This window comes from Amphiura filiformis, chromosome 14 (assembly GCF_039555335.1).
Source record: "Amphiura filiformis chromosome 14, Afil_fr2py, whole genome shotgun sequence".
NCBI lineage: Eukaryota > Metazoa > Echinodermata > Ophiuroidea > Amphilepidida > Amphiuridae > Amphiura > Amphiura filiformis.
Window position 1 is genome coordinate 24,318,673 of NC_092641.1, and position 27,167 is coordinate 24,345,839.

The 27,167-nt window shown below is 36.9% G+C and overlaps 1 protein-coding gene across 1 annotated transcript; it reads left to right on the top strand.

Moving 5' to 3' along the window:
* The first annotated feature begins 1,387 nt into the window (after positions 1–1,387).
* On the top strand, positions 1,388–23,567 carry LOC140169865 (uncharacterized). The gene is made up of 9 exons (XM_072193177.1): positions 1,388–1,501; positions 6,221–6,429; positions 9,436–9,549; positions 10,410–10,565; positions 11,670–11,806; positions 12,471–12,567; positions 18,528–18,816; positions 19,560–19,700; positions 20,780–23,567. Exons 2-9 carry the CDS (start codon positions 6,337–6,339, stop codon positions 20,878–20,880), a joined length of 1,128 nt encoding a protein of 375 aa, XP_072049278.1. The 5' UTR covers positions 1,388–1,501; positions 6,221–6,336; the 3' UTR covers positions 20,881–23,567.
* The last annotated feature ends 3,600 nt before the right edge of the window (positions 23,568–27,167 follow it).

Here is a 27,167-nt window from a genome sequence, read left to right on the forward strand (position 1 = left end):
TGAGGGAGGAAAATTTTTGAATCATTCCTGGTGCCACTGAAAACTCAACTTGCCCATGAATTAAAAGTCTGGGGGGGGGGGCACTCAACTTTAGAAGTGACAGGTAGGCCTATGTGCCTACCGAAGTCATAAAGTAGGGGCCTATCAGGTACAAAATATTATTTTAAAAAAGGGGGTCATTGGGTACAGTGGCGGCCCAGGAATTTTTTTTCGGGGCAAAGTGAATTTTAGGGGGGGGGGCAAAATCAACAAATTTTGCTCAAAATTGTCGCAAAAAGTGGAAATTTTTGTAATTTTGGATTTTCCTGGGGGCAACGGGAAAGAGTTCTGACTGGGGCATCCCCCGTGGTGCCACCACTGATTGGGTACAAACAAAATAAAAAAGGGGGTCATTGGGTATAATACTTTGAAAAAAGGGGGTCATTGGGTATAAGATTTCAAAAAAGGGGTCATCGGGTAGAAAATTTTTGAATTCAAATTTGGTGAAATAAGATAATTTGAAAGTTTCGATATTACTTCGTGGCATTTTGATGATGCTATTCTAGAAAAAAGGGGGTCATTGAGTAAGCCGCAAGCAAAAAAGGGGTAATTGGTGGTAGCCGCAACTAAAAAAGGGGGGTCATCGGGTATGACTTTAAAAAAAAGGGGGTCATAGGGTATAGTTGATTTCAAAAGAGGGGGCCTATTGACAGGCACATACCATCACTTCCAAAGTTGAGTGCTCCCCGGGTTAAAAGTAAGTCTCAATGCTTTTTGGGTTTTAAAGCGGAAAACTTTTTTGCCCATCCCCCCCCCACCCCCTTTCAAAACACCCAAAACCTTTTGGTCCCCTCCCTTTTTACCAGCTCCCCACCAAAGTATTTAGGCCTATGAACAATGAAGTTAATAGGCCTAGCACACTTTTTGTTATTACCATTCATTTACATTTTTGTCAAACTGGATATGTTGGGTTTTTTTTTTTACATACAATCTGCAGATATAAATAGGCCTAAATTATTTACAAATACAATTTACAGAAATATCATTGGTTACGCTTGGTGGTGCTCGCCCTTTTTTAAATTAGCGCGCCCTTATGAGGACTAGGACGGGCTTATTTTAAGAGAAAATATCGACAGCCATAGGCAATTTTAAAATTCTTGCATCATCAAATTGTTTACGCATGAGATTGCATCATCAAAACCTGATCAAAGTTGGCTGATGTCCAGCGTAGTCTCCTACGCAACCAATTTGGTTACGCTCCCTCCACACACCATTTTGTGTCGAGGGAGCGGAACCAAACTGGCTGCTGTGGAGACTAATATCCAGCGCGGCATTTTACAGCATGCACGCCCAGCATGCATGGTGCTATTCATAAGCAAACAAATGTCATTGAACTCATTGTGAGTCATTTGATTTACTCAGTCGGCACTAGGAGCACATGCATACCTTCTAATATTTGCAACCGGTCGGACTTGAACTTGGTGGTATTTATAAACACGGTGAACGTGAAGTAACTTGTAATGTAAGTAAGCTTTAGCAAATATTATTATATTGTTTATGTTTACTTGTAATGTTTTGAGTCTAGTCGACTACGGAACTCTCTAATGCATACTCCAGTCTCCAGCATGCCAGTCTTTATAGTCAGTCATTGTAGTTTCCATGTTGGTCTATTTAAAGGGCATTTCGTGATCCACAACCTCAGCCCCCCCCCCCCTTTATCTCAAAAAAAAAAGTTGAGATTTTTATACCACTTGATACCTCTTGCTACATAATGTTTATAAAATATCTTGCAGATTAATTCAAACGAATTTATATGTAGCCTAGGCCTACAACCAGTGTCAGAAATAAGGAAAATATGGAGGTTATCCCGAGGAAAACTAAAGCATGAATTCTGCTTGTCCTCAATACATTTTGGTTGTCCCCAAAATGTGTCATATTTTTGGAGGTAAAATATAGTGGTTGTCCAGGGGATAAGTACATAGCTCAATATGGTTGTCCCCAGTGATTTTTGGACAAGAGGATAAGTGCTTTAATATTTCGAACACTGCCTACAACAGTGGCTATAGGCCTATGGAGGATTGTAATACCACAGATATTGGAACTCTGTGGTAATAGGCCTACACATCATGCATAACTTGCAAACGCAAAATCGGAATCGACTGAAATTTTGGAAATTTTTTCGATCTACTGAAAATTGTCATAAAAAGGGGGTCCCCTTTTAATATGACATTTTTCAGTAGATGCTAGGATCACGAAATACTCCTTTAAATAATATATTACAAATATATAGTAGGCCTATCATGTTTTATCTCAGGCCAGGGTTTTATCTGACCTCTCGCCTTGGACAGATAGCTGTAGTACTATCAGTATCAGATAATGAATGAAGACAGCGGAATTAAACTTGTTTGTACTAGCTTATCATGTTTCAAGGACATAAAAGTGTGTGAATTCTGTGACTAATTTACTATAGTAAATATTGGGGCGGAGCCAAAATTCCCGTTTATAGCGGGACAGAATTTTGATAGATAGTGATACTGATAGTGCTGTTCCATAGCACTATTAGCAGTTGATTTTAAATTTATATATATTGTACTTCATGTTCTTAGAAAGAAGTTAGAGAAACAAGTAATTAAATATTACTATTAAAATTCACACAATTTTATATTTGATAAAAACAATTTGCAGTTAAATTTGATACGCTGTGTTGGTTTAATATGTATTTTATAATATGTATTTTATAATATGTAAAATATGGGTTAGTTTCCCCATTTTAAATTTATGAATGTGTATGCTATATATTTATGTATCCTATGTATTTAAATATTTTGTTTCATTATTTTGATGTATTTTAATGTGTATTTTTATGTGACCCCTGGGCCTCATGGAAGAACAGAGGATACCTTAAAACATCCACTGAATGAGTAACCCAGGCAAAAGAAGAAATAAAACAAACAAACAAACAAAAGTAAAATGCACTATTCAACGTATGTATCTATCAACACAAATTTGTTTAATTTTCATCAAAAGTACTGGGATATGACCATTTGTTCTAACATTAGTATTTATTAAACTCCTACTATCCTGCTCTTGTTTTATGAAAGGAAGGAATTATAAACCCCCCCCTTATTAGTACACTTGTTTATTAAAAAAATTATGTTGATGTGGCAGGACGGAAAATCTTATCTTGAATTTTTGAATCAAAGTGAAACAAAAATGCATACAATACAATGTGCATGATACAATAAGGTCTATCATGCTATTCCTGAAAACAAGTTATTCTGAATATGCTACTTTTTATTTTAGGCCCTTCGCACTTGATTATTAGTTTCCTGTTAAAGATTTTGAAAAAGGGACGAGGTGACTTTTAATTATTAATTATCTTTTATTTTCTTTATTTAGTTTGAACTATTAGTATTACAAGCAACTATTGACTCGTTTTGACTAGAGCGGGCATTTAATTTTTTCACAACAATATTTGATTTTATAAAATAAGTGAAGGTAGAGTTGTACTCTTTGTTTATTCATCATTATTGTTGATATTATTAAAGTCAGAAAATGGCAAGTAGAAGTAGTTGAAAGTTATTTTAAAGGAGAAAATTAGAAATAAATCTAAAATAATTAATTATTTTGAGATTTTCAATTTTGGACGCGGGCGGTAAACAGGAAACTAATAATCAAGTGCGAAGGGCCTTATAGTACCGTATACATATACATTTCATAATATATATGCATTATTATGCATGGCCAGTGCCACTTGGCTATTGTCGATATACACTACTGACTACTGGTATTTAATTTCTTGCTCTTCACCTTATGTTTACATTCTGCCATTTAAAAAATTAAACTATTTTCAGCCATCTGTCCTGTGTAATGTTGTAATTAAGGGGTCAGTCACCAACCTTTGCAAAATACTGTTTCAAGTTTCTTGCACTCCATCCTCCACCTTCTGTTTATGTTCTGCCATTTAAAAAATATTTTAGCCATCTGTCATTTGTAATATTGTTTAGGGGTCAGGTACCCACCTTTGCAAAATACAGAGGAGCGATTGCTACTAGTCTTATTACAAGACTGCCCTACCCCAACCCTAAACCCTAACCCTAAACTCCGTAAACGAGGACTGGACTCAAGTCTACCAAGTTGCACCCTATTCGGTAATTGTACCCAAAATACTGTGCAAAGGTTGCACAGTACCTTTGCACAGTATTTTTTGTGGGCCCTGAGCACATCAGAATTGCATTCTGAATATGAGGAAATGTCCTTATAATTATATCAAATAATTTTAGTTTCTGTGATACATAACAAATTTTATGGCAAATTTATTTTAAAAATTAATATGTTTTAAATGTCAAACATTTTTTGATACCGTAATTTGTCATAAAATTTGTAAAATCAGAATTATTTGATCAGAAGGATATCTATATTCAGAATGCAATTTGGGGTACAATTCTGTTTTACCATGAGCACGCTGCGTTTTGGGTACAATTCTGGTTTACACTGCGTACCCTGTATTTTAGGGTTAGGGTTTAAGAAATGGGTTGGGGTTATATTTATGCGCAGGGCCGCAGGTTATACCAGAATTATTCCCAATTTGGTGTCTGATATGTGCAAACATCACTATCCGAGCCCTATAACACTATCCGACATCAATATCCGAGTTCCGACAGATAGAATTTTATTACAAACTCTATTTATTCCTCTTTATCTCATTCCTTCCCCCTTCGATCCATTATATTACATTCACTTTTAAAATTACTTCCCCCTAAATTGTGACATGATCAAGGGGAATGAGTCGCATGTCGGCCCTGGGTGAAAATGAGTTTTGCACATGTTTCTAAATTGGACAACATTTATGGCTTTCAGAAGCCCCATGTTGATACAAATTTCTTTTGTGAAGTTATGTCAATTTATCAATCGCTGAAAACAATATAAAACAAAAGAATTTTAAACACTTTCTTTGCCAATATCTCAAAATCAATATTAGCGACATCCGACTCATTTCCCTTGATTGTGTCACAATTGTGTTGTCCTTCCCTTCCTCAAGTTTCCTTTCCTTCGAATCTCTTTCCTCCTCCTCCCTATTCTCCAATTCATTTCCTCTTCCATTATATTCACTTCAAAATTACATCCCCTAGAATTACTTCCCCTTCCCTTCCTTAAGTTTCCTTTCCTTAAGGGGGTACTACACCCCTCGATAAATTTTTGTCTATTTTTGCATATTTCTCAAAAAAAATAACACAGTGGTAACAAAAGTTATGTATATTATAGGGGCAAGGAATCCAATTACTATACTGGAATTTCAGTCACCCAAGACAAGTGGTTCGTTATTTATGATAAGAAATAAGGTACAATTAGGATGTACCTCATTTCTTATCATAAATAACGAACCGCTTGTCTTGAATCACTGAAATTTCAGTGTAGTAGTTGGATTCCGTGCTAATGATATACATAACTTTTGTTACCAGTGTGTTTATTATTTTTGAGAAAATGCAAAAATAGTCACAATTTACCACAGGGTGTAGTACCCCTATAATTTTCCTCCTTCTCTCTTTCACTCCTATCATTGCTTACAAAATTGATTCCCCACAATAAACATGAAAGTTGTTTTCTTTCCTTCATTTTCCCTCTTTCGTTTCCCTTCTATTCCTTCACTCCAGGCATCCCTTTTGTTTTTATTCAGTTGCCCCTTCAAGTATCCTTTCTTCTGCCTTTTTACCTTCCCTCTTGACCCTTTCTTTCCCCCTTTTCTCTCCTTTCCTTTCCCCTTCTTTCTTTTCCCCTTCTTTCCCCTTTCCTTTTTCTTTCTCCCTTCCCTTTTTCTCATTCCTCTTGTCCAACACCCCCATTTTTACAGGGTGGGTGATTCCCTGCCCACCTCTAGCCACACCACTGACCATAAGGGAGGGGCTGTGCATTAATTATGAGCCCCTGGGGGTAAAATTTTAAAACCACCTGCCAAAAATTGTTTGTCCCGCCCTCTCTTTCGGCCAACCAAAATTATTGGTTGCCCCCACCCCTACCTTTTGGCTGGCCAAAAATTTCTTGCTAACATGGAAGAATTGACCTTCCTTGGCTTTCGACAGTTACCTGTCCCATAGAAACCGATGGTTTAAAGAAAAATTGAGTAACTTTTAGATTATTTGACCCGCGATTCGGACAGAAATTTGTTTGGTAACCCTGTCTAAGGCTTAATTTACGTATGTAAATTCAAGATCACTTTCAACTTTTCTCTTTCAATTTTCAGTGCAATCATAGGACTCCACTTTGACCTGCTTTTAGGACTCTGAGATTTGAAGATCTGCACATTAGAAATTTAGATTTCGGTGGTCATCAACTGCTGTATAAACTACTCCTACTACTATGGATAGTGTGACAAGAAAGAAGCAATTGCAACGCTATGAACCACCAGAATGGGTTGATGGATTGAAGATTGTTCCAAAGTACAAAGTTCAGGTACCGTATAAATGTAAAACATGCTCAACCCCACACACATAGACACTAGGCCTACTGCATTCCTTACAGTGCCCCTGATTGGTTAATTACATAATGTATTCATCTTACTATAACCAATCAAAATAGAATTTAGTATCTATCTCTAGCCCTACTGACTATTCTTAGCGCATCTCTGATTGGCTCAACACATGATAGTGCCCTATTTGTAACCAATCAAATTAGTTCTTGGCAGTGTTGTAGTCAAGACCTCTATGTCCGAGACCGAGACCAAGACCTGCCCATCCGAGATCGAGGCAGAGGCCGAGGCCAAGACCAAGCCTTCCGAGACCGAGACCTCTAAGTTCCGAGACCGAGACCTTGGTTTATCCCGGGGGATACGCAAGTTTGGTTTGGAGGGGTGTGCCGCTGAGAGGGACCCATAGTGTACCAATTTTTCAAGAAATTTGGACCCACACAATTTGTCCTAATTTTTACAATGTTTCCTCTAAATTTTGGGATTTCAAAATGTTGGCTGTAGTAATGGAAAAATGGGCTGTTTTCTGCACATATTTTGAAAAAAGCACTCATCCATATACCAAATTTGGCCTAGAAAAAGTGGTCATGTATATACCAAATCAGGCATTGAGTTTTGAAAATACTAGGCGTGCAATTAATAGCACTCCTTGAAATGTTAAGGTGAGCAATCAGGTGTGCTATAAACTGCACTTGTGAAGAAGCTAAGGCTCTGGCAGATTTTACAAGGTGAGCTATAAATCACACTCGGATGAACAATTTAAGGTGAGCCATCCGCGAGCATTGTACTCGCTCACCTTAAAATTCAAAGCCTGCCAAATGGCTGAAAATACCACCCATGTTTGCAATACATCGCCCTTATGGCCATTTGTACTGAGTACCACTCTTGCGGGCTTAATCAGAGTGGCGGGAAGGGGGTTGGGCGGGATATTTTGTTCCGGTTTTACTGGGGCTTTTTGCACATGCGAAGCAATTTTGGACTTTTTAAAATCCAAATAAAAGTGTATTTTTCAAATGATGGGCCAGTGCGCAAAGCTCGCAAAATTCAGCAATTTTACCATATTTGGGCCCAAAACACAGTGTTTTTCGTGCTGAAAAGAAGATGCAGACTGCACAGGGCAACTATTTTTTTATTTGTTCTTCTATTGATCTTTTGTGGAGGGTGTTCCCCTTGCACCCGGCCCTTGCAAAAGTTTATGGGAACGTGTCCCCCGCTTCCGCCACCTGCCCACTTATTTTTGATCATGAACTGAAATTGGAAGCTCACATTCGAACATGCTCACTTATGATTCATTTATAACTCCATTTATTGTTAAATCCCTAAACTCGTACATGTCACTATCATAAAAATGATTTCTGTATACATACATTCATTGAAATTTATGGTACGAAATAAGTAATGAATGACAGAAAATCACATCTTTTTCTTCAGGTCGCGACAGGTCTCGAACTAAAAAACGTCCGAGACCGAGACTTTTGACCAGTTTTGAGGTCCGAGACCAAGACTTTTGATTTCCGAGACCTTGACATCCAAGACCGAGACACTCCAAAATCAGGTCTCGAGACCGAGACCTGGTCTCAAGACCTACAACACTGGTTCTTGGAGGCCAATAATTCAGTAGGTAGTGCCCCATGGGGTTGAACTTACAGTGTTGCTCAAACCTACCATGCGCTTGATGTTACATATTTGAAAGTATTTACAAAATAAATTCCATCAGAATGTATAGTGACATTGGTGCAACTCCGATTTAAAATTTTTAAGTTTGCCATGTCAAAGCTCCAGTTAATAAGTTTGCCAAATATTCTCCAAAGTTATAGAGGTAAATGTTATCCATGACTTGATTTTAACCATAACAATCAATGATATTAGTCATAGGCTGTATAAGGGTGTAGTTGCAAACAGCTTAGGGTACCAGCTTATTTGATGCAGCTTGTTGGTCTGAGTAATTTGACACCAATTTTATTGAAATTGGCCAAAAATTGAGACAGTGCCGGCCAAATAACAACACACAAGGGGGGGGGGGGAAGATTGACCTTTATTTTCTAGTTTTAAGGGAATTTTATCACATTAAGGATTATGTAATGCATTTTTGGTATTTACTTGCATAGTTTTAGGTCCAGGAAGGTCATTTATGCACTTTGTGTCAAATGAAACTTTTACGTGTCCTTAAAATTAACGGTTTTGGGCAAAATTAGGCTGTGAGGCGCTTTACCCTTTAGTGACCCCTTTCGCAGCCATTTTTTATTTTTAAGTTAATCATACTAGAGATAATCATTAATCATCCATATTCTGAAATTTTCAGTCATTTGTCACATTTGGTTTGACTGTGGCGCTAATTTTTAATACAGGGGTAACCTGCCCATAGCAATATACAGGGGTCAACGAACTTTGTATCACATGTAAGTCAATGGAAGCGTCTCTACACATTTTCAAATGGTTACCACGCACAAGTGAAATAAGGTTGAGAGTTCAAATTTGGACAGATGCTGTTATTTATCAGTAACTTTGATTTGATAATAAAAATTATAAAATTTTAGTAGGGGGATAATGTAACGGCTATTATGTTGAACAGCGCCCACATCCAAATTAGCTCTTAAACTTGCATCAAAACATACGATTTGTGTAAAATTGCATAAATATATCCAGGGACCCAAAATCATGTAAATAGTCATTAGAATCCAACAAACAGCAAAGAAAATGCCCATAATTGTCAAAATAGTGAAAAACAGGGGGGGTCCCAAGAAATCCCCCTTGTGCGTAGATTTTTGGCCCGCACTGTCTCATTTTTTCAACCGATTTTTTTTTTTAAAGGTGTCAAAATGCTCAGAAGGATTAGCTGCTTCAATTCAGCTAGTACCCTAAGCTTTTTCCAACATCACCCCTTTTTTTGGGCTGTACAGCCTATCACTAATGATATCACATTTATGTAGTTATCTGGGTATGATTTTTTATGGAATGATTGTCTTTTATTTTTGTTTAAATTTTTCCAATAGCTTGCCAATGCAAACACCCCTATACAACGATGGTACCTTCCAGGAATCCCAGATGGAGTTGAAGTATATATTAAAAGGGACGACATGTTGGGATGCGAGCTAACAGGCAATAAGGTAATACAATACAATACAATACAATAAATGTAATCTATATAGCGCCTTAGCATAAGTATGAACAAAGCACTTTACAATGAATGATCTTAAAAGTGCAACTTACAAAAAAATGTACAACTTAATTAAAAATAAAAAACTTAGTTTGGAAACAAGAAAACTAAGGTAAGATGACAATTAAACTGTATCTGACATATTGATCCATTCCACGAGCCGGAACAGTGAGTGGAATAGAACAGTAACATATCTTTATTATAATTAAAAGAGCATTTGGTGATCCACAGCATCATCCCCCCACTTTTCACCAAAAAGTTGAGATATAATGCTTATGTACAAAAAAGTTCTTGCAGATGGATTCGTTTAGCAAAAATATTACCGGTCCTGTTAAAGATATGATGGAGAAAAAGGCACACTGATAGTGTGTTATGCATAGACATGAAACCCACAAACCTCAGGACACTTTACATGAATCCGCTGGCCACTGCGGTACAAGACACGCCTTATTAACCATTACACAAACAGTGTCTGCAATAAGTGCATGTGTTGCAGTAGCAAAATGCTACACAATTTTCATCATTTGCTACACATTTTTTTATGTAGCAATTGTGTACCAATCATAAGCATTCACTCCCAAAGTTGGTGAGCATTTTTGCTACACAAAAAAAATAGCTTAATGCGGACTCTGCAGACAAACTGAACCTCGGACTCTTCATTATTTTTAATTTCTTTCAAGTACGGAAGTTGGAATTCTTATAATTTTAGCTGATGCGATCATTCACCAAGTTATATCATGTTTTATTATCAAGTTACTGGTAAAATATGAAAACGAATCCTCAGACTCTCCAATTTGTAATTTCTTTCAGGCACGGAAGCTGGAATTCCTTTTAGCCGATGCCATTCACCAAGGATGTACATCTGTAATCACCTGCGGTGGAATGCAGTCCAACCACTGCCGGGCCACAGCTTTAGCAGCAAGACAACTAGGATTACATCCTCATTTATTGCTGAGATCCCCACCTGTAAGTATGGACACACACCCCTGTACCACCCCCACACACACCCACTCCCACCCCAACCACTGCCGGGCTACAGCTTTAGCTGCAAGACAACTAAGATTACATCCTCACTTGTTGCTGAGATCCCCACCAGTAAGTATGGACACACACCCCTGTACCACCCCCACACACACCCACTCCCACCCCAACCACTGCCGGCCAGTGCCGGGCTACAGCTTTAGCTGCAAGACAACTAGGATTACATCCTCACTTGTTGCTGAGATCCCCACCAGTAAGTATGGACACACCCACACCCCTTTACCACACCACTCATCCCACACACACCCACCCCTGTTTGTAAATACGTTCAAATGAGGACCTCTACTTAATGAGGATCTAACCGAGGACTCACACACTCGTTTTTAATCGACACACCGTGGACCTTTTTCATTTAGTGTTTGCTGTGATGATAAGGTAGACACGTCCACAGTTGCTGGGTTGTTCTCAGATTTCCACTTTTTTTAGGGGGAGGGGAGGGTAGGGGAAGGGTTTCAGTAACATTTGCAGGTCTTAACAAGTGCACACCCACCCCCACACACACCGTCAGGTGTCAAATAGAGGACCTAACAATGAAGAAAAGGGAAAAAAGGAGGACTTTTTGCATCAGAAATTGTGTACAAATATGTGGACCATTATGACGAACACACTGAAGTGATAAAAAAGAGGTGGCACCAGGATTTTTTTCCAGAGGAAAATTGGAAATGGGCAGGGAAATCTCTGAATATTTTGCATTTTTTGTCCAGAATATACAGTGGGGGCACCAGGAATTTTTTTATGGGGGAAGTGAATGTCAGGGGGAGCAAAATTTTGCAATTTTGCACAAAATTGCTGGAAAAAGTAGAAATTTGTGTGATTTGGGGGTTTTTGCCCCCTCTCCCCCTGTAGCACTGCCACTGCAGAATAGTAGGATTTTCTGTGATGTTTTTCCTGATAGAGAGGGGATGGGCAAAGTCCAAGTTTTGGGGAGGGCTGCAGTCTGGGGAAATTCCCCCACTTGAAATTTTGGCTAATAAAACCCTCATTTTTGAACATGTCTAATGTATAGTTTGTTTGTTCACACTTGTACAGAATCCTGGGACTGATGTATTCTGTGGCAACGCATTACTCAATCGTCTGATTGGCGCTAATATCTATCTCATTCCACCAACGGCAGAACTAGTCCCAGACATTATACCCAGAATGAAACAATTAGCTACTAGACTAAAGTAAGTGAAAGACAAATCTCAAGATTAACTTAATCTAAAGATTATCATTATACCCAGAATGGAACAATTAGCTAAATATGATCAGCTTATAATAGCCGAGAATTATTCGGTTTTTGTTACTGCGCGAGTCAATGAAGTCCCAACATGCCTGTGTGAAAGCGCACATTAGCACGCATTATGCAAAGTGCAGTTCACATAGTCGCTGCACCAAGCTGTGTGTGCACCATTATCAGTATAAACTAAGAAATTGAAAAACAAATCTCAAGATTAACTTAATCTCAAGATTATCATTATACCCAGAATGAAACAATTAGCGTACTACACTAAAGAAAGTGATGTGGGGTCATGCATGTACATAGGGTCAGAAATTGGCAACCAAGTGCGAGATTCTCCCAGTGGAATTTTGCAAGAATCCATGGATTCTCACCATATAACTTTGCATGATAAACTGAAATATTTACGAGAATCCATTTAGATTCTTGCAATTTTGTTGACAAATTTCTGACCCTGTACAGCATAATTGACGACACCCAAAATCATGTGGTGTCCAATCGGATTTTGTCGTAAGTAATGAGCTATTAGAGCAGGCCTGCTGATAAAAATTATTGAATAAATTAATGACATTTCATCTTTAAAGTTAATTCTTTCTTTATCATTCCTGTAGTAATAAAGGAGACAAAGCCTATGTGGTTCCAACAGGAGGCTCAACATCAATAGGGTTATATGGATATATTGATGGCTACAATGAATTGTTAACACAGGTATGGATATAGTCACCAGGATCGGTAGAATAATCTTCATAAGGCGAGAAAAAAAGCCCTGTTCTACTAGTGGACGGACTTGCCACATGGGTCGGTCTGATTTTTTTCTTGACTGGAAGAGTCTAAATGATCCTGAAAAACACATAAAGACAGTGATTTGGGGTCGTGCATGTACGGCATGACCCACTTTTCATTTTTTTAAAACATTGAAAGCTTTAAAAATCTGAAATTTTTGTAAACATATTTTGGAAAAATTTTGGAATTGTTTCACAACATTTCTGTCAAAATCAATCCACTTCTGACTCAAATTGGCTGTTTTTTTATATTATTATTAATTATTTCAAAAAGCTGAAACAGAAATCTCCAAAATACAAAAGCCTAGAGTCAGTTGGGGCGAGTGGAACAGGTTTTTACTCTCATCGCCTATAAACAAGGTTATTTTTATTTGATCCTGTAAATGCACTTACATGTGTAAGTTTCTAGAAACACTCACCCTTTTTCAACACATGAGAATCGAAGTGACTGCTACTGGCGATTACCGACACAAGGTGGCTTTCCAGCGAAGATCTCGACCAGGAACGACAGAGTCAACTGTCATGCATATTTTCGATGATTCTTGAGTTTTTGCAGGGAGCAAGAAAATCCCTGGAAGAAAAACTAACAGACAACCCTAAGATTTGCTGAAAATCAAAGGTTTGGGTCAAGAGAAAAGAAATACTTAATCCATTTCGACTGTCACTAATTTAACAAATGAGTGCAATGTAGTCGTATGTGCCATTTTTTTGGAATGGAGATTTTGGCGGATTATAGAAATGTAGGTAAATGCGCATTAAGCTAGTTTACAAGTCTTAATAAAAATGTTGTATCACAATTGCAATTTTCCTAGTGAGTGAAAGAAAATGAGGCTAAGAAAACAAGGCTTGTCATTTTTTAAAGTGCAAAAAAGTCGTATGTATCCTAGAAAATCATTATTACGGTCTTTTGTGCCAAAGTTAAAATAGCAAAGGATGAAATAGCATTAAAATATAAATATCTTCAACAATTCAAACTTGTGCAATCCATTTTACCTTGGTGAACAAGAAAGTCGTATGAACCATTGTGACATCACATGGATCTTGCACTAACCAGTGAAATTGGATTGTACATATTGCCAGGTGCATTTACACATTGACAGGTCCAAACAATACGGTAAAAAATCCATGGTGACAGAATGATGTGTTTAGATTTTTGTTTTAATTGTGAACTCCATAGTGACGGACGGGATAACTTTGGTATAGGCCTACGAGATGTATGATTTTACATTTTAACATTTTGAAAATAACTTTAAGGGTTTTCTTCTAATAGACACATTGCTGAGAATTTACGGCAAGTTTATGCCCAACACAATTCACCTACTCAATGTTAAATAATTGTTCATACTATCCGGTTTTGGCACAACTGTTAAAACAGTACATGCGACTTTCTTGTACGAATATGGTGAACCTCTATCTCCTTTCATAATCCTCTCCATGCGGGTGTTGACTGCAGATGACAAGTTTCCTATTTTCTAACAATATAATATTAAAATCCAAATCTTTCTTATTTTCTCCTGCGGATCCCAGCCCCGGATCCCAGCTAATTTATAATTAGCTGCACAGCTGGATTCATCCCCGTTAATGATACGGGTCTGACATGCCGCTGTTTTAACACGGCGAAGATTTGGTGGCACTAGAAAAAAACAACATGCTTTTATGACCAATGGTCCGGGCCAACCGGCCAATATTTGCATACATTTACAGGAAATTCAGAGCATAGTTTAAGAAGAAATCTGAATCTGAAGTTAATTTATCTCCCCCATAGAAATTTGGCATTAAGAGACCAATGTGTACGGTAGGTATTGTAACATTGTGGGTATATAACTTTGAAAGACTTTCTTCCTTGGAATTTTTGGGATCATTTCTGATAGTATTATGAAATCGCCATGTGGCGTTCGATTTCCGATCAATAATATAAAGCTGAATTTATACTGTATCGAGGAGCGATTTGGATTTGCGAAGCCATAAATCATAATCCTCTCCATGCTGGTGTCGACTTCAGATAGATGACAAGTTTCAAATTTTCTTACAACAACGTAATATTAAAATCAAAATCTTTCTCATTTTCTCCTGCGGATCCCAGCCCCGGATCCCAGCTAATTTATAAATTAGCTGCACATACAGCTGGATTCATCCCCGTTAATGATACGGGTCTGACATGCCGCTCTAGTGTTTTAACAGGCGAGGAATTGGTAGAAAGAAACAACAGATGATTTTATGACCAATGGTCCGGGCCAACCGGCCAATGGTATGGTATTTGCAATTTAGTGGTAGGCTGTATAATGGTGATGTTTCAGACAGCTTAGGGTACCCAGCTTATTTGATGCAGTTTGTTGTTCCAAGTAATTTGACACCAATTTGATTGAAGTCGGCCAAAAATTCTGACAGTGCCGACCAAATAATGACATGCAGGGGGGGGTGCAGATTTGACCTTTATTTTCTAGTTTTAAGGGAAATTTGTCACATTAGGATTATGTTATGCATTTTTGGTATCTCCTAAACTCGCATATATATATCCAGGGGTCCCAAAACCTTATAAATAATCATTAGAATCAAACAAACAACCAAGAAAATGCCCATAATTGTTAAAATAGTGAGGGGGTTCACTCTTATGCAGGGTTGTAGCTAGGATATTTTTTGTGGTGGGCGGCATTTAATGAAAATCTTACATATTTGGCAATTTTTTGTCAAAATGGACCAAATTCTTTACTAATCCAATAAAATTGTGAAATTTGGCCTCGTGAGTAGTGGGCTCCAGTGCTAATATTGCAGCTAAGTGGTGGGTTCCAAAACTGAGTGGTGGGCTCTGCCCCCCACCACCGCCCACTGTAGCTACATCCCTGCTCTTATGCATAGTTTTTTGGCCGGCACTGTCTCATTTTTCAACATATTATTTTTAAAGGTGTCAAAATGCTCAGGAGGATGAGTTGTTTCAGATCAGCAGGTACCCAAAGTTTGGGCTGAACAGCATACCACTATTTGCATAGTAGGAAATTCAGAGCATAATAAATATAATTAAGAAGAAATCTGAATCTGAAGTTAATTTATCCCCCCATAGAAATTTGGCCTAAAGAGAGCAATATGTATAATGGTAGGTATGATAACTTTGTGGGTATATAACTTTGAAAGACTTACTTCCATGGAATTTGGGGGATTATCTCCGACAATGGTGTGAGATATAGTCATGTGGTGTTCGATTTACAATCAATAGTAAATCTGAATTTATACTCTATCATTGAGCGATGAGCGATGGGTTTCTAGTCAATGAGGTAGTGCACTTTTCCCAACGCAATAAAAAGTGTGCTACCTCATTGGCCAAACACCAAACGCTTATCGCTTAGCGATGGTGTATAAAGTCTGCTATCGCTTAAATATGCTACAGCGTGTAGCATCTGTGTTTTGTCATTGGCAATGTAGTTATTTGTGATGTTACGTAGTCTACGCTAGTAATTATAAGTCAAATATCATTGAATCAAAAGTAGTGGCATCCCATTCTTGTTCTGCGAAAAGCGTATCAGTTGTGATGCAATATTGATGGTGTACTTTGACGTTGGCTAATCAAATATGGTCCGTCTCAATTGCATGTGCTAAAGCTGTCGCAGTAGTAATCGGTGCTTTATGAAACCGACTTGAAAACCTACTCATTAAACTACTGAAATGGTTGATACCACTACACTACTCAAAGATAAGTCTCATTTATTAGCTTTTTTTCAAGACCCATAATACCATACACCACTTTCGTCAGTACCATGAGAACAGACAAGGCAGAATGTAGTATTGTCAGTTTCTGGTGTATCAAAATAAAGTATATTAGTTTGAAAAGTGCCACTAGTTCAAAAAGTTAGTTAATAGCTGAATCAACATCTTGACCTTCCACAACTGTAAAATCACTGGCATGTGACCATTAAATAAGGACTGTGGCTAGTGTTGTGAGCTGTATACTTTATTTTGATCACCCTGTATATTGTCTGTTGAATTGTGTTGTAGAACTACTATCAAATCAAGAAAACAATTTTACTTGCAGCTTTTTGGTCCCAATAAAGAAGTTGTTCCAATTTCAACTGAAGTGGAAGTGGAAAATCAAAGGAAGAATTAACACCTCCTTGCGCACAACCCGTAAATGGGAAATGGAATATTTCCTTCCTTGCTCATCCAAGATGGCCGCCATGGCAACAGCAGCCATCTTGGATGTGCAGTTATGGTGACTTTCAAAACTATTAGTGAGGATTGACGAATAATCATTTGAACTGTTTGTAGTATTGTGGTATACGTTTTCCCTCCTTCACATATCCAAGATGGCCAACTGACCATGGACTTGAATTTGCCATCAGTGATTATAAATAATAATTGAAGACAGAATTAAAATGACTAGTTTATGCGTTTAATGTCACTGTCAATCAAACTTCCTAAGACCCTTAACGCGGCTGTGTACTCTAGCCATTGTTTCTTTCTCAAAATTGAGTTTTTATGATATGTTTGTACCTTGTTATGTTTTTTATAAATACAAGGAATGAAAATCCAGATTTGTAAACTCCAACTGCAATATTTTAAGGATTTTATTTCACTATTCCACTTTCGTGTTTGAAATTGAAAAGGAAAGAAAATCTTTGTTGTACCAGCAAGGTACACGCAAACAACTCATCGCGTCGCGTGATCGCGCAATTTGTTAACGCACAAATATGCGACGCTTATCTGCATGCGCCAAGCGCATCTTATGGAAACACCACGGAAGCACTGATTTCACAAAAACCTAGTGGTCAAATGGCTCCGCTTTTAGCTGATAAAATGTGGGTTTTTTCAAGTTCTTTCCCCGATTTAAATATCAAGTTATGAATGGATTTCGCTCAAACTTCTCAAGGGGCTGTGGATTTACCCGATGTTCACGTAATATAAGTTACAAAAACGAAAACTGTCGCATTCTCCTGTGAGATTCGATGAAAGTGCAAAATATGACCACTTTAAACTAAAACGGCCATTATTTCAATGTTCATTTTCTCGGTAAAATGACGATTTAGGTACACGATAACTCAATAAATACAGCATCTATAGGTAAGCAAATATGATCATCGTAAAAAGCATGATCGACTCAAGAAACAGTTTTCTCATTTTTTTATATTTTGGTCTATTTCCGATTTTGGGCATCATTTTGTGCAAATAGGCGTTTTGAATTTTAAAAAGTTCATTTTGATGCCTTATATGGTCAATATCTCAAAAAATAAGGCCAATATCAAAAAATAAAAAAACCGTTTTTGGAATGGAGCCTCAAGATTGAGCTAAAAACAAAATAAAATATTTTTGAAAGAGTGTTTTTTTGTTATGATGTACCTAACAAATATTGCCAAAAACTCACTTTTTTGTGATTTTCTTCAAAATTGTTGTTTTTACCCCAAATCTGTATTTATATTAAGATTTATTGATGTCTTGCCTTCATAAAAATGTATACTTTTATATGTTTTATGCAAATAATTACAAAGTTATTGCACTTTTACTACATGCATGTCTGAGAGTACACAGCCACCTTAATTGGTTTATAGGAAGGTTGATTCATATGGTGCTGATCGGAGAAAAGGAATTGCAAAAAAATGGTAAAAATTGCATACTTTTATAATGCAAAAAGCAACTTTTCTAGGCATTGTTGACATGGTGCCTATCAGCAAAGAAAGTTTACTAACATTTGCGACGGTTTCTATATTAGAAGGTGCAAATAACCATAAGGTGTCCTGTTTTACCGCCACGTTCAGCAACTCATCATCACGACAATGATGTACAAACAAGCCGTGCCCGTGTTTGATTGACAGATGATGTCAGCCGCAAACTAGTCCTTTTAATTCTGTCTTCAATTATAAAAGGAACTGATTACTCCCATTTCCTCACATTTTTATACAGGGAGTAGACAAGTTCAGTGACATAGTAGTGACAACTGGCAGCGGTGGTACAACAGCAGGGGTCGCTATAGCCAACTATCTCACTAAATCTGACATTAAAGTCCACGGTATGGTGGTCAGCGATGATGATCAATACTTCCATGACCACATAAATGAGACACTGAAAGAGATTGGCTTGTTTGATAGACATGGTGTCAAGTCTGAAGATATTGTGGACTTAATACATGAGGTCGGAGGTCAAGAATTGGTCATAGGTGATGGATATGGAATAGCAACCCAGAAAGAATTAGGTATGAATTTAAACAGTACCTCCTGTTCTTGTTATAATAACAACTTTGATGACTCGGCAGCATTACCTGCTCTACACCTGCTCAGCAGTCAAGTTAGCTCAATCGTTAAGGCGTTCGACTATGGTGCAAGAGGTTGCGGGTTCGAACCCTGGTGGTGCCTAGTATGCTCTCGTGGATAAATTGAGTTAGCTTGAAATTCCCCTGAACAAGGAACTTACTGCTTATCGTCTCGTTGTAACCCGTACAAACATATATTGCCCAGGACAGGCAACCCAACTAGACATCCATTCGACTTCCTTGAAAGAGTGACGTCAATGAGTGCTCCGGTGCACGCAAAGAACTGGCGTGTTTGCATGTTTTGTTGGAGTGCTCACATATGTGAAAAGTAGAACTCAGCGGAACAAAGACGTAACTCCATTTCGAGTCATTTGACGAGTTGTAGTATTTTCTAAAGACAAAAACCAATATATAGAGATGGAGGTCTGTGTTTGCTGCCTTCAGTGGCATAGCCAAGGTTGGGCCAGCTACCCCCTCCATCATTTGAAAATTTTGACCTTTCGTATTGAAGATTTGCATTTTTTTCCTGAAAAGACCAAAAAATTTGTCATTTTTTTCCAAATTTTCCCAGAATTTCAGGTTTTTTCTTCAGGCAGGCTTACTTGCATCCCTGTAGCTGTACTGTGCTCAGATAAGAATTTAAAACTCATTTAACAATTGGTTTCAAAATTTATTATCTTTTTCAGAGTTTATTGCCTCAGTTGCCAAGTCAACAGGTATTATACTAGACCCAGTTTACACGGGCAAAGCAGCTCTGCATCTAGTCAAATTATTGCAACGAAATCCACAAAGGTTCCAGGGCAAGAAAATACTATTTATACATACCGGTAAGTGTAATAAATCTTTAATCGTATTGTCTGTTCATGTGTATTTTATGGTCCCTGCACACCTTGTATCCATAGGTATAGATGCGCATGTGTGTAATTTCACAATAGAGGGTGTTTTCAGAGGAAGAATCAGGAATCACAGAATGCTCAGATAGGGATCATTATTATTTATTAAAGGGAAGGTAGACTTGTGATATAGCCAAGAAAATGAGTGTTTTCTATATGAAAACTTTATGAAATGAGATGCTAAAAGGGGGCATTTTCAAAGTTTGTGCACAGGTATGTGCACAGCAGGAAAAAGTGGGCAATACGGGAAGCTCATTGCCGGGAAATGTTTGGTTTTTGACCAAAAAAATAAAGAAATACATAAGGGAAATATGTCATACTGGAGGGAAATTTGATAAAACTGGAGGGAAATTCTGGATTGCTTGCAGGGAAGAAAACATTTTTTCAGCCTGTGGGTATGTGTACCCACAGATAAACAGAGTGCAGTAGTGTGGTCAAATTTTCCATGTAAAAATATGAGATGAGTGAGAAAGAGAGGTGCTTTATAAAGTAGGGTATCAAAATCGGATGAGGAGTGTGTAGCCCAGTGGTTATAATGTCAACTTTGACTCTGGTGCAAGAGTTCAATTCAATTGTGAATCTGTTAATGCCTGGCTGTTGGGATATCCTAAACACCTTCAAAAGAATTGTCTGTATTATTATTATTAACAGCATGCAGCATTTATAAAGTGCCTTTACAAAAAGGAGAAAATGCTGTAAATGGAGCCCCTCCTTGACTTGGAAATACATTGTAGCAGTGAACATCTAACAGTTTGTGTAATAACTCAAGCCTGAGTACTAGTATTATCCCATTTGGCTATTCTATTTAAAATCCATACACCCCGAATGAAAGACAGGACTTCCAAACAGGGAGTGTGAATTTCAAGTGGGGTTACATGTACTTGTCAAATAAGTGACTCCATTTGAAATCTACACCCCTGTGTGGAAGATGAAGGTCATGTCTTCCATAAAGGGTGTATGGATTTCAACTGGAATATCCCATCATCAGTAATAATCCTCTTGTTTTCTTCCAGGTGGAATCTTTGGTCTATTTGATGGCGGTATGGATGCAGTCCTGAAGACGTCAAACAGTTTACATGAGTGGTTTCACCTCAACGATGAGATGCCACGGTGAACTTAAATCATCTTGAAAGTGTTTTTTTTTCCTGTTGATTGGGGTCTGGAATAAGTATTGCTCACTGAATTGGGCTATTCCAGTTAAAATCCATACACCCCATATGGAAGACATTATACTTAATGCTCTATGTGCTAGCCATAGCTAGGCTTCAACATAAAAAAAGTCCACGTTTTGATTTACAATGTTTTGAATTTGTCTGCAATCTCCCATACAGGTGTAGATCGATTTCAAATGGAGTCACCCATTCAATCGGTAACCCCATTTGAAATTCACACTCCCTTTGTGGAAGATTAAGGTTAAAGATTATGTCTGTAAGCCAGCTAGAGTAAGGAACTTCAATCCTTTTTTTCCATTTTTCTTAAGACGTCCTTCAACTTTGGTGCTAACTTATGACTAATCCTTCAGCTGTGGTGCTAAATTATTTATTGGCACTTTGGACATTTTCAACCTGCTGGTTGGTTGTCTATGTGATGCAGAGGACTCCAAATGCTATTTGCATATTCTAAATGAGGCCTTACTCTGGTCTTGTACAGGGTTCTCAGCATTATTGTAAATATGCCTTTTGTGTTCATTCCATTTGAAATTCATACTCCCCCTGTTGAAGAGCTTGGAAGATATTATTTCCAAAATCTTCACAGGGGTAATGTGGATTTTAAATGGACCAGCCCAACAGCAACATGTTTGCTGAAGCTTAAAGTAGGAGTAGAATTATTCCATCCATTATATTTGTTAGATGTAGTACCGATCACATTGGATACATATGCAAACGATACTAAACATTGAATGGTTTCAGCTCTGTAAATCGGGTTGGAAGAAGATTCCATCTATATTTGATTAATTTTAAGACTATTTTGATAATCATTGAAAATATTTGTTGTCTCTTTGTGACTGGATGAATTAAATTAGGATAATGTCGCTGATGAAGTTGTTTTTGTTTAAATGGTCAAATGGTTTAAAGAACAAATCAAGTGAACAATTAACCCCATGAGAACTACCTGCCGATTGGCCAAAGAGAAGTTTTCATTATCAATTGGACCAATTGACAACATTGTTAAAATAATTTCACCTCGCAAAAATATTGGGGTGAATTATTTGCAAAGCTCCATTCTGATTTGTGAGTAAAGTGAAGATGTCATGTAATTGACCAATCAGAGGCAATGTTAGATCAGCAGGCAGGGGGTTAAGAGACAAATATTTGAGATATGACCTGTATTATCAATCAAATCTTTGTTTTTTTGTACAAGTACAAATACCACAGACGAACTACAAACAGTCAGTCTCAGCATCACCCGATGAGGGCCGATCATTCCATGAAGTGTGACATAAATGCGAAGACACGCAACGCTCTATCGCACACAACACTGGCGTTATTGTTAGATTCAAACGATCGGCTCTCATGAAAATGCGAGAATTCACAGCATAAAAAGCATGGGGACTTTGACTGCTTGTAGTTTGTCTGTGATAAATACCCAATGTTTTTAACTAAACTTTGCTTTCTTATGTCAAATCAAATTAAAGGCGATTTTAAAAGTATTTTATTTTTGCATCTTAACAGATGTAATTTAAAAATGATTTTTCATGATTATTGTCTTCAATGTGCACGATTGGCTGTTTTGCTCAATTTGTTTTGTTTTGGCGGTATCATAATCGTATATACTGGAAGTTGTAAGTATTTGTATATTGTACACAGAATAGTTGCGGCAGCATTGTTTGCTGCTGGAACTTTCCGTAAAATTATAGCACTTTGTGTAAAAAGGGAACAAACCAAAAGTTTGATGTCCCATAAACAAAAAATGCTTCCGTTAGAAGGCTGGCCTCCTCCCTACTTCCCTCCCTGAAACGTAAGTGTAAAATGTTGAATCGGACTGATGCTTTTACTAGATTTTACAAATGTAATTGGCGCTTTCTTACTCCCCCATCCCCACTCCCGTCACGGAAGGACTTTCATTTATAGTACGTCATTGAACTTCCGGTTTGTTCCCTAAGGGACATTAAGGTCCTTTAACTAAAGGCACCAAATAAGAATGTTAAATAATAATAATAAGAGTGTTAAAGCTTGCACTCTTTCTGAAATTCCCTGTAAGTTACTTTGAGGCTAGACCGCGCCCTCCATCAATTCCATTTTGGTGTAAGTTGGGACATGTGTAAAGGTTTATACAAATGTGCCCAAAAAATTGTGTTCAAAAAAATTAACCAATATTTCATAATACGATTGTACATTCTGGGTGTAACTTTTTGCAATTCTTGATTTGTATAAGTTTATTTGTGTGGTGCATAGAGGCTTAATTGCATAATGCACTAAAACGTATATTGTAGTATTATTTTAAGATGTAGGATCAGTTTGTGCTAGTAGCAGAATGTTGCATCTGTGTTTTTGTTATTTTACCGAAAAAGCATATTTTTGTTTTGCAATTTTACTGTTTTGTAACATTTTAATTCAGATTTAATTAATTGCTTGTGAAACTTGCAATAGCTTAAAATAATGTGGCTTTTAAAACTTAAAAAAATAGCTTAAAATGTCTGCATTTATTTTCATATTCCAATAATAACCATTTCACCCAAAATGTCATTTATGACGTTCTAGCACTAATACGCAATGCGTTGTGACCTAATAGAGTAAACGAGACAGCATTTTTAAGTGCAACAATTGGTTCAAAATTAGGGTTGTTGGTCTGAATTTTTTTTTTAAATATTTTATGGAAAATGCTAAATGACTTTAAAAAGTAACTAAAAGTAGGCATGTCACAGTGGCTGCACAATACTTCTGCCACACTGTGCATGCAAGCATAACAGTAAATTGAAAAGCGCTACAAGATGAAAGTTGTTCAATTTTGGCAAACATCCATGCCGAAAAATTAATTTCCTCATGTGCTATTTATCACAATTGTTTGAATTTTTGATATATGGTGTGTGAAACTTTTCTGTGACTACCATCGGGTTTTTTTTAAATAAATATTGCTTTGTTTAAGAGCTACTACCTATTTTTATGGATTGTTGAAGATCCCTCATAAATCAATAAATATAGGCCTTTTGAAAAATCAAGATCTACCACCATTTAGCTGAAATGCTAATCTTTCTAAGCATGTAAATTATTTCCGTCGACAACGAATGGCACACTTGAGGAAAACGATTTGAAGCAAAACATTTTTAAGTGAGTTTAAAGGAGTAATATTCCAAACCACAATAGCTCTGTTATTGTGTGTGTCCAAGGCCACACCATTTTTGTATATGCGGTATAATAGAGGGGCTGTTCCGCATACGCTTTCTTCCCATGTTAATCCAGATAACAAAATGTTAATTTAAAGTCTCATTGCAAATGAATTTTTATTTTTACTTTTCGGATTTGGCTTTGAGCAATGGTGACACATACCATATTTACAGAAAAAATGAACATTCTATTCCAGACACCGTCAAAATGTCAAAGTTTGTATTTTTTGTATTATATTAAAGTAATTAACTGCAGATTCTTTACTCAACATCATAACAGGTTCATACTTGACAAATTCATGATGAATGAAAAGACTTTCATTAAATATCGAAAAAAAACCAAAATTACTCATGCCTAATTTACATAATAATATCATGAATACATAATTAGCTGTAATAAGCTAATTTGCATAATTGATTACTTTTTGTGTATTTTTTGTTATCAATTGAAAGAACTTTGTATACATATGTTTGTGAAAAAACTGCACCCTGATATCATGTACGGTTTTCTTTTGGCATCAATTTTGCATATTAATTAGCTGAACTTCGTCATTTTTCAACTTTTATTTATCTGCAGATTGGCCGGAATTGCTAAAATAGTATATTTGGTTAATTTATTATAATTATTCAATGATAGATTTTTTAATTTTGTTTTCTTTGACGAAGTTAAAAAGATAGGCAATTAACCTGTGATACTTAAATTAACGTTGCTCTTTCAAGCAAGTGTCCAAACAAACCTTCAAAATCTCGAAATGTGCTAATTTTGTCATTATAGCAATTTGTGGCAGATTTGCATTCCATTTATGAGCATCTTAAAATTGACACTACGTCACAATGCATTGACCGATTTCAATTCGGTTTTTTGATTTTTGATGCTTTAATAAAGGTCATTCATGTAGAAACATTAAATAACGTGTTTCTGCTGCCCTTATTTTTGAGGTGATATACCTACTAAAAGCCTCAAAAATCAGGAAATCAGTTTTGACAAACATATTTTGGAAAACTACAGTATAAATTTCATTTGAATGAACACAGCTTTCAACAGATACGTGACTCAACCGCGATCGTATATATCGCTTATTCCAAAATACGATCTTGGATACAATAATTAAAATAATAACAATTAACCAATCACAAGTGAGTTGGCATGGTTGGATTAACGCACAGTCACACACAAAGATCTTCATCACACAGTGTACGCGAACAATTGTCATACTGGTGTTCATACAAATGTTATTTGTAAAAAACCCAAATCTGCGTAGTTAGGGTCCGTAGAACAGGGTTTTTCTTTTTGTAGCCAGTTTAGGAATAATGCTGGAAGATGACCTTTGACATCTTCTATCACACATAATTTTGAGGGTTTACTGCATGGTGGCCCCATCTCTAATAGCTACCAGGTGTCATAGTCCGATACAAGTGTACAGTAGTCCTATAGAATATAGACATTCCATAGGGCAGCTATTACAGATACAGCAATAAACCCTCAATCAAGTTTCCAGGAATTACGATTTTATGACATTTTTTCTTGCCATTGAGCTCAGTGTTAAACTAAAACCTATTCAGCTATTTTCTGTATAGGGGGCTATCATTACTTCTGAAGGAGGGGGGTCCCAAATATACCGGGGGGACATACATTTTTGAAAGAAAAATAGGGGTTACAATTTTATTGATTCCAAATTTGTGTAAATTTGGGACCCTTCTAGGAAGAAAATTATAACCCCCTAAAATGTACAGTCTGTCCACTTAGAAGTACAAAGTAAATAGACCTCGGAAACTGGAGATATGAGAATGATTATTTCAACGCAATACTTCTTTGGCGCGCCAACTGCTGCACGATTTGTACGTGCCGAGCGCACCACGCTCTTTACGGCGTCACGTCGCGTTCGTGTGTGACGCAAAGCATCGACCCACGATGCCACAAATTTGGTTTGTACTTCTATGTGGACAGACTCTAGGCCTACCATGATCAATAATATAGGTGGATTTGATCATAATATATCATGTCTATTGCATGAAACATGTAAATATTAACTCAATCTGAAAGTATAAATTGCTATTTTTGGTGTCTACTGCTATGTCTGCTAGCACCGTACCATGCAGAATTCGGCAGCCTTGCCGTGCAATAAAAAACCTACTAGAAATTCAAAGAGATTTTAATCCTGTCTTCATTTTGATGTCTGATTTTGTCTTTCTCAGATCGCTTTCTTGTTTGCCATTTGTTTACTTCAGTCCGAGATGAGGCTTAAAAAATAGTTGACTTGCCCTGGGTCGATTTTTTTAAAATTTGTTTTAATTTCTGTAAAATATGACATGATGCGTAATGCTGCAACTTATTGCTATACTAGCTGCGCAGTGTGTCTGATGCCGTAACCTTCGCGCATGGCTCTGTGTTGTAGGAAAAGGACAGTTTCTTTATAAAGTGGTAGTGTTATTTTTCATTCAATGCCAAAGATACTCAGATCATAATTTGCAGAAATTTGTTGCGATTACTAATATCTTTTCAAAAATAAAAAGGAGAGCATGTTTATATGAAACACAAATGCAGAAATCAAGTAAAAATGTGTTTATACCGCAGTTAAACATAAATTAAACAAATATTTTGAAATTATAAACCAAACTATCAAAATCTGACATTGAAAAAAAAAACAAGCGACCCTGTTTTTTCAGATTTTCATAAAGGGCAAGTCAGCTTATTTTGTTTAAGCCTGATGAGAACTCTTTCAGTGGAACACAAATGCTTGTTTTCCAAAAATGAAACAAATCTAAATTTTGATGAATTTTAGGGGTGTTCTGATTCAGCCATCACTGAAAAGAAAATGACAATTTCTCATGCCCAAAATGTTGTGTAAATACTGAATGGCAAACAATTATTGATGTTTGTTTCGGGTATTAACAAGCAAGGGTTACATGGAAATTTAGGCCAAGTAAAAAGAAATATGTGACACGATCAAGGGAAATGAGTCGGATGTCGCTAATATTGATTTTGAGATATAGGCAAAGAAAGTGTTAAAATTCTTTTGTTTGATATTGTTTTCAGCGATTGATAAATTGGCGTAACTCAGAAAGAAAAGTTGTAT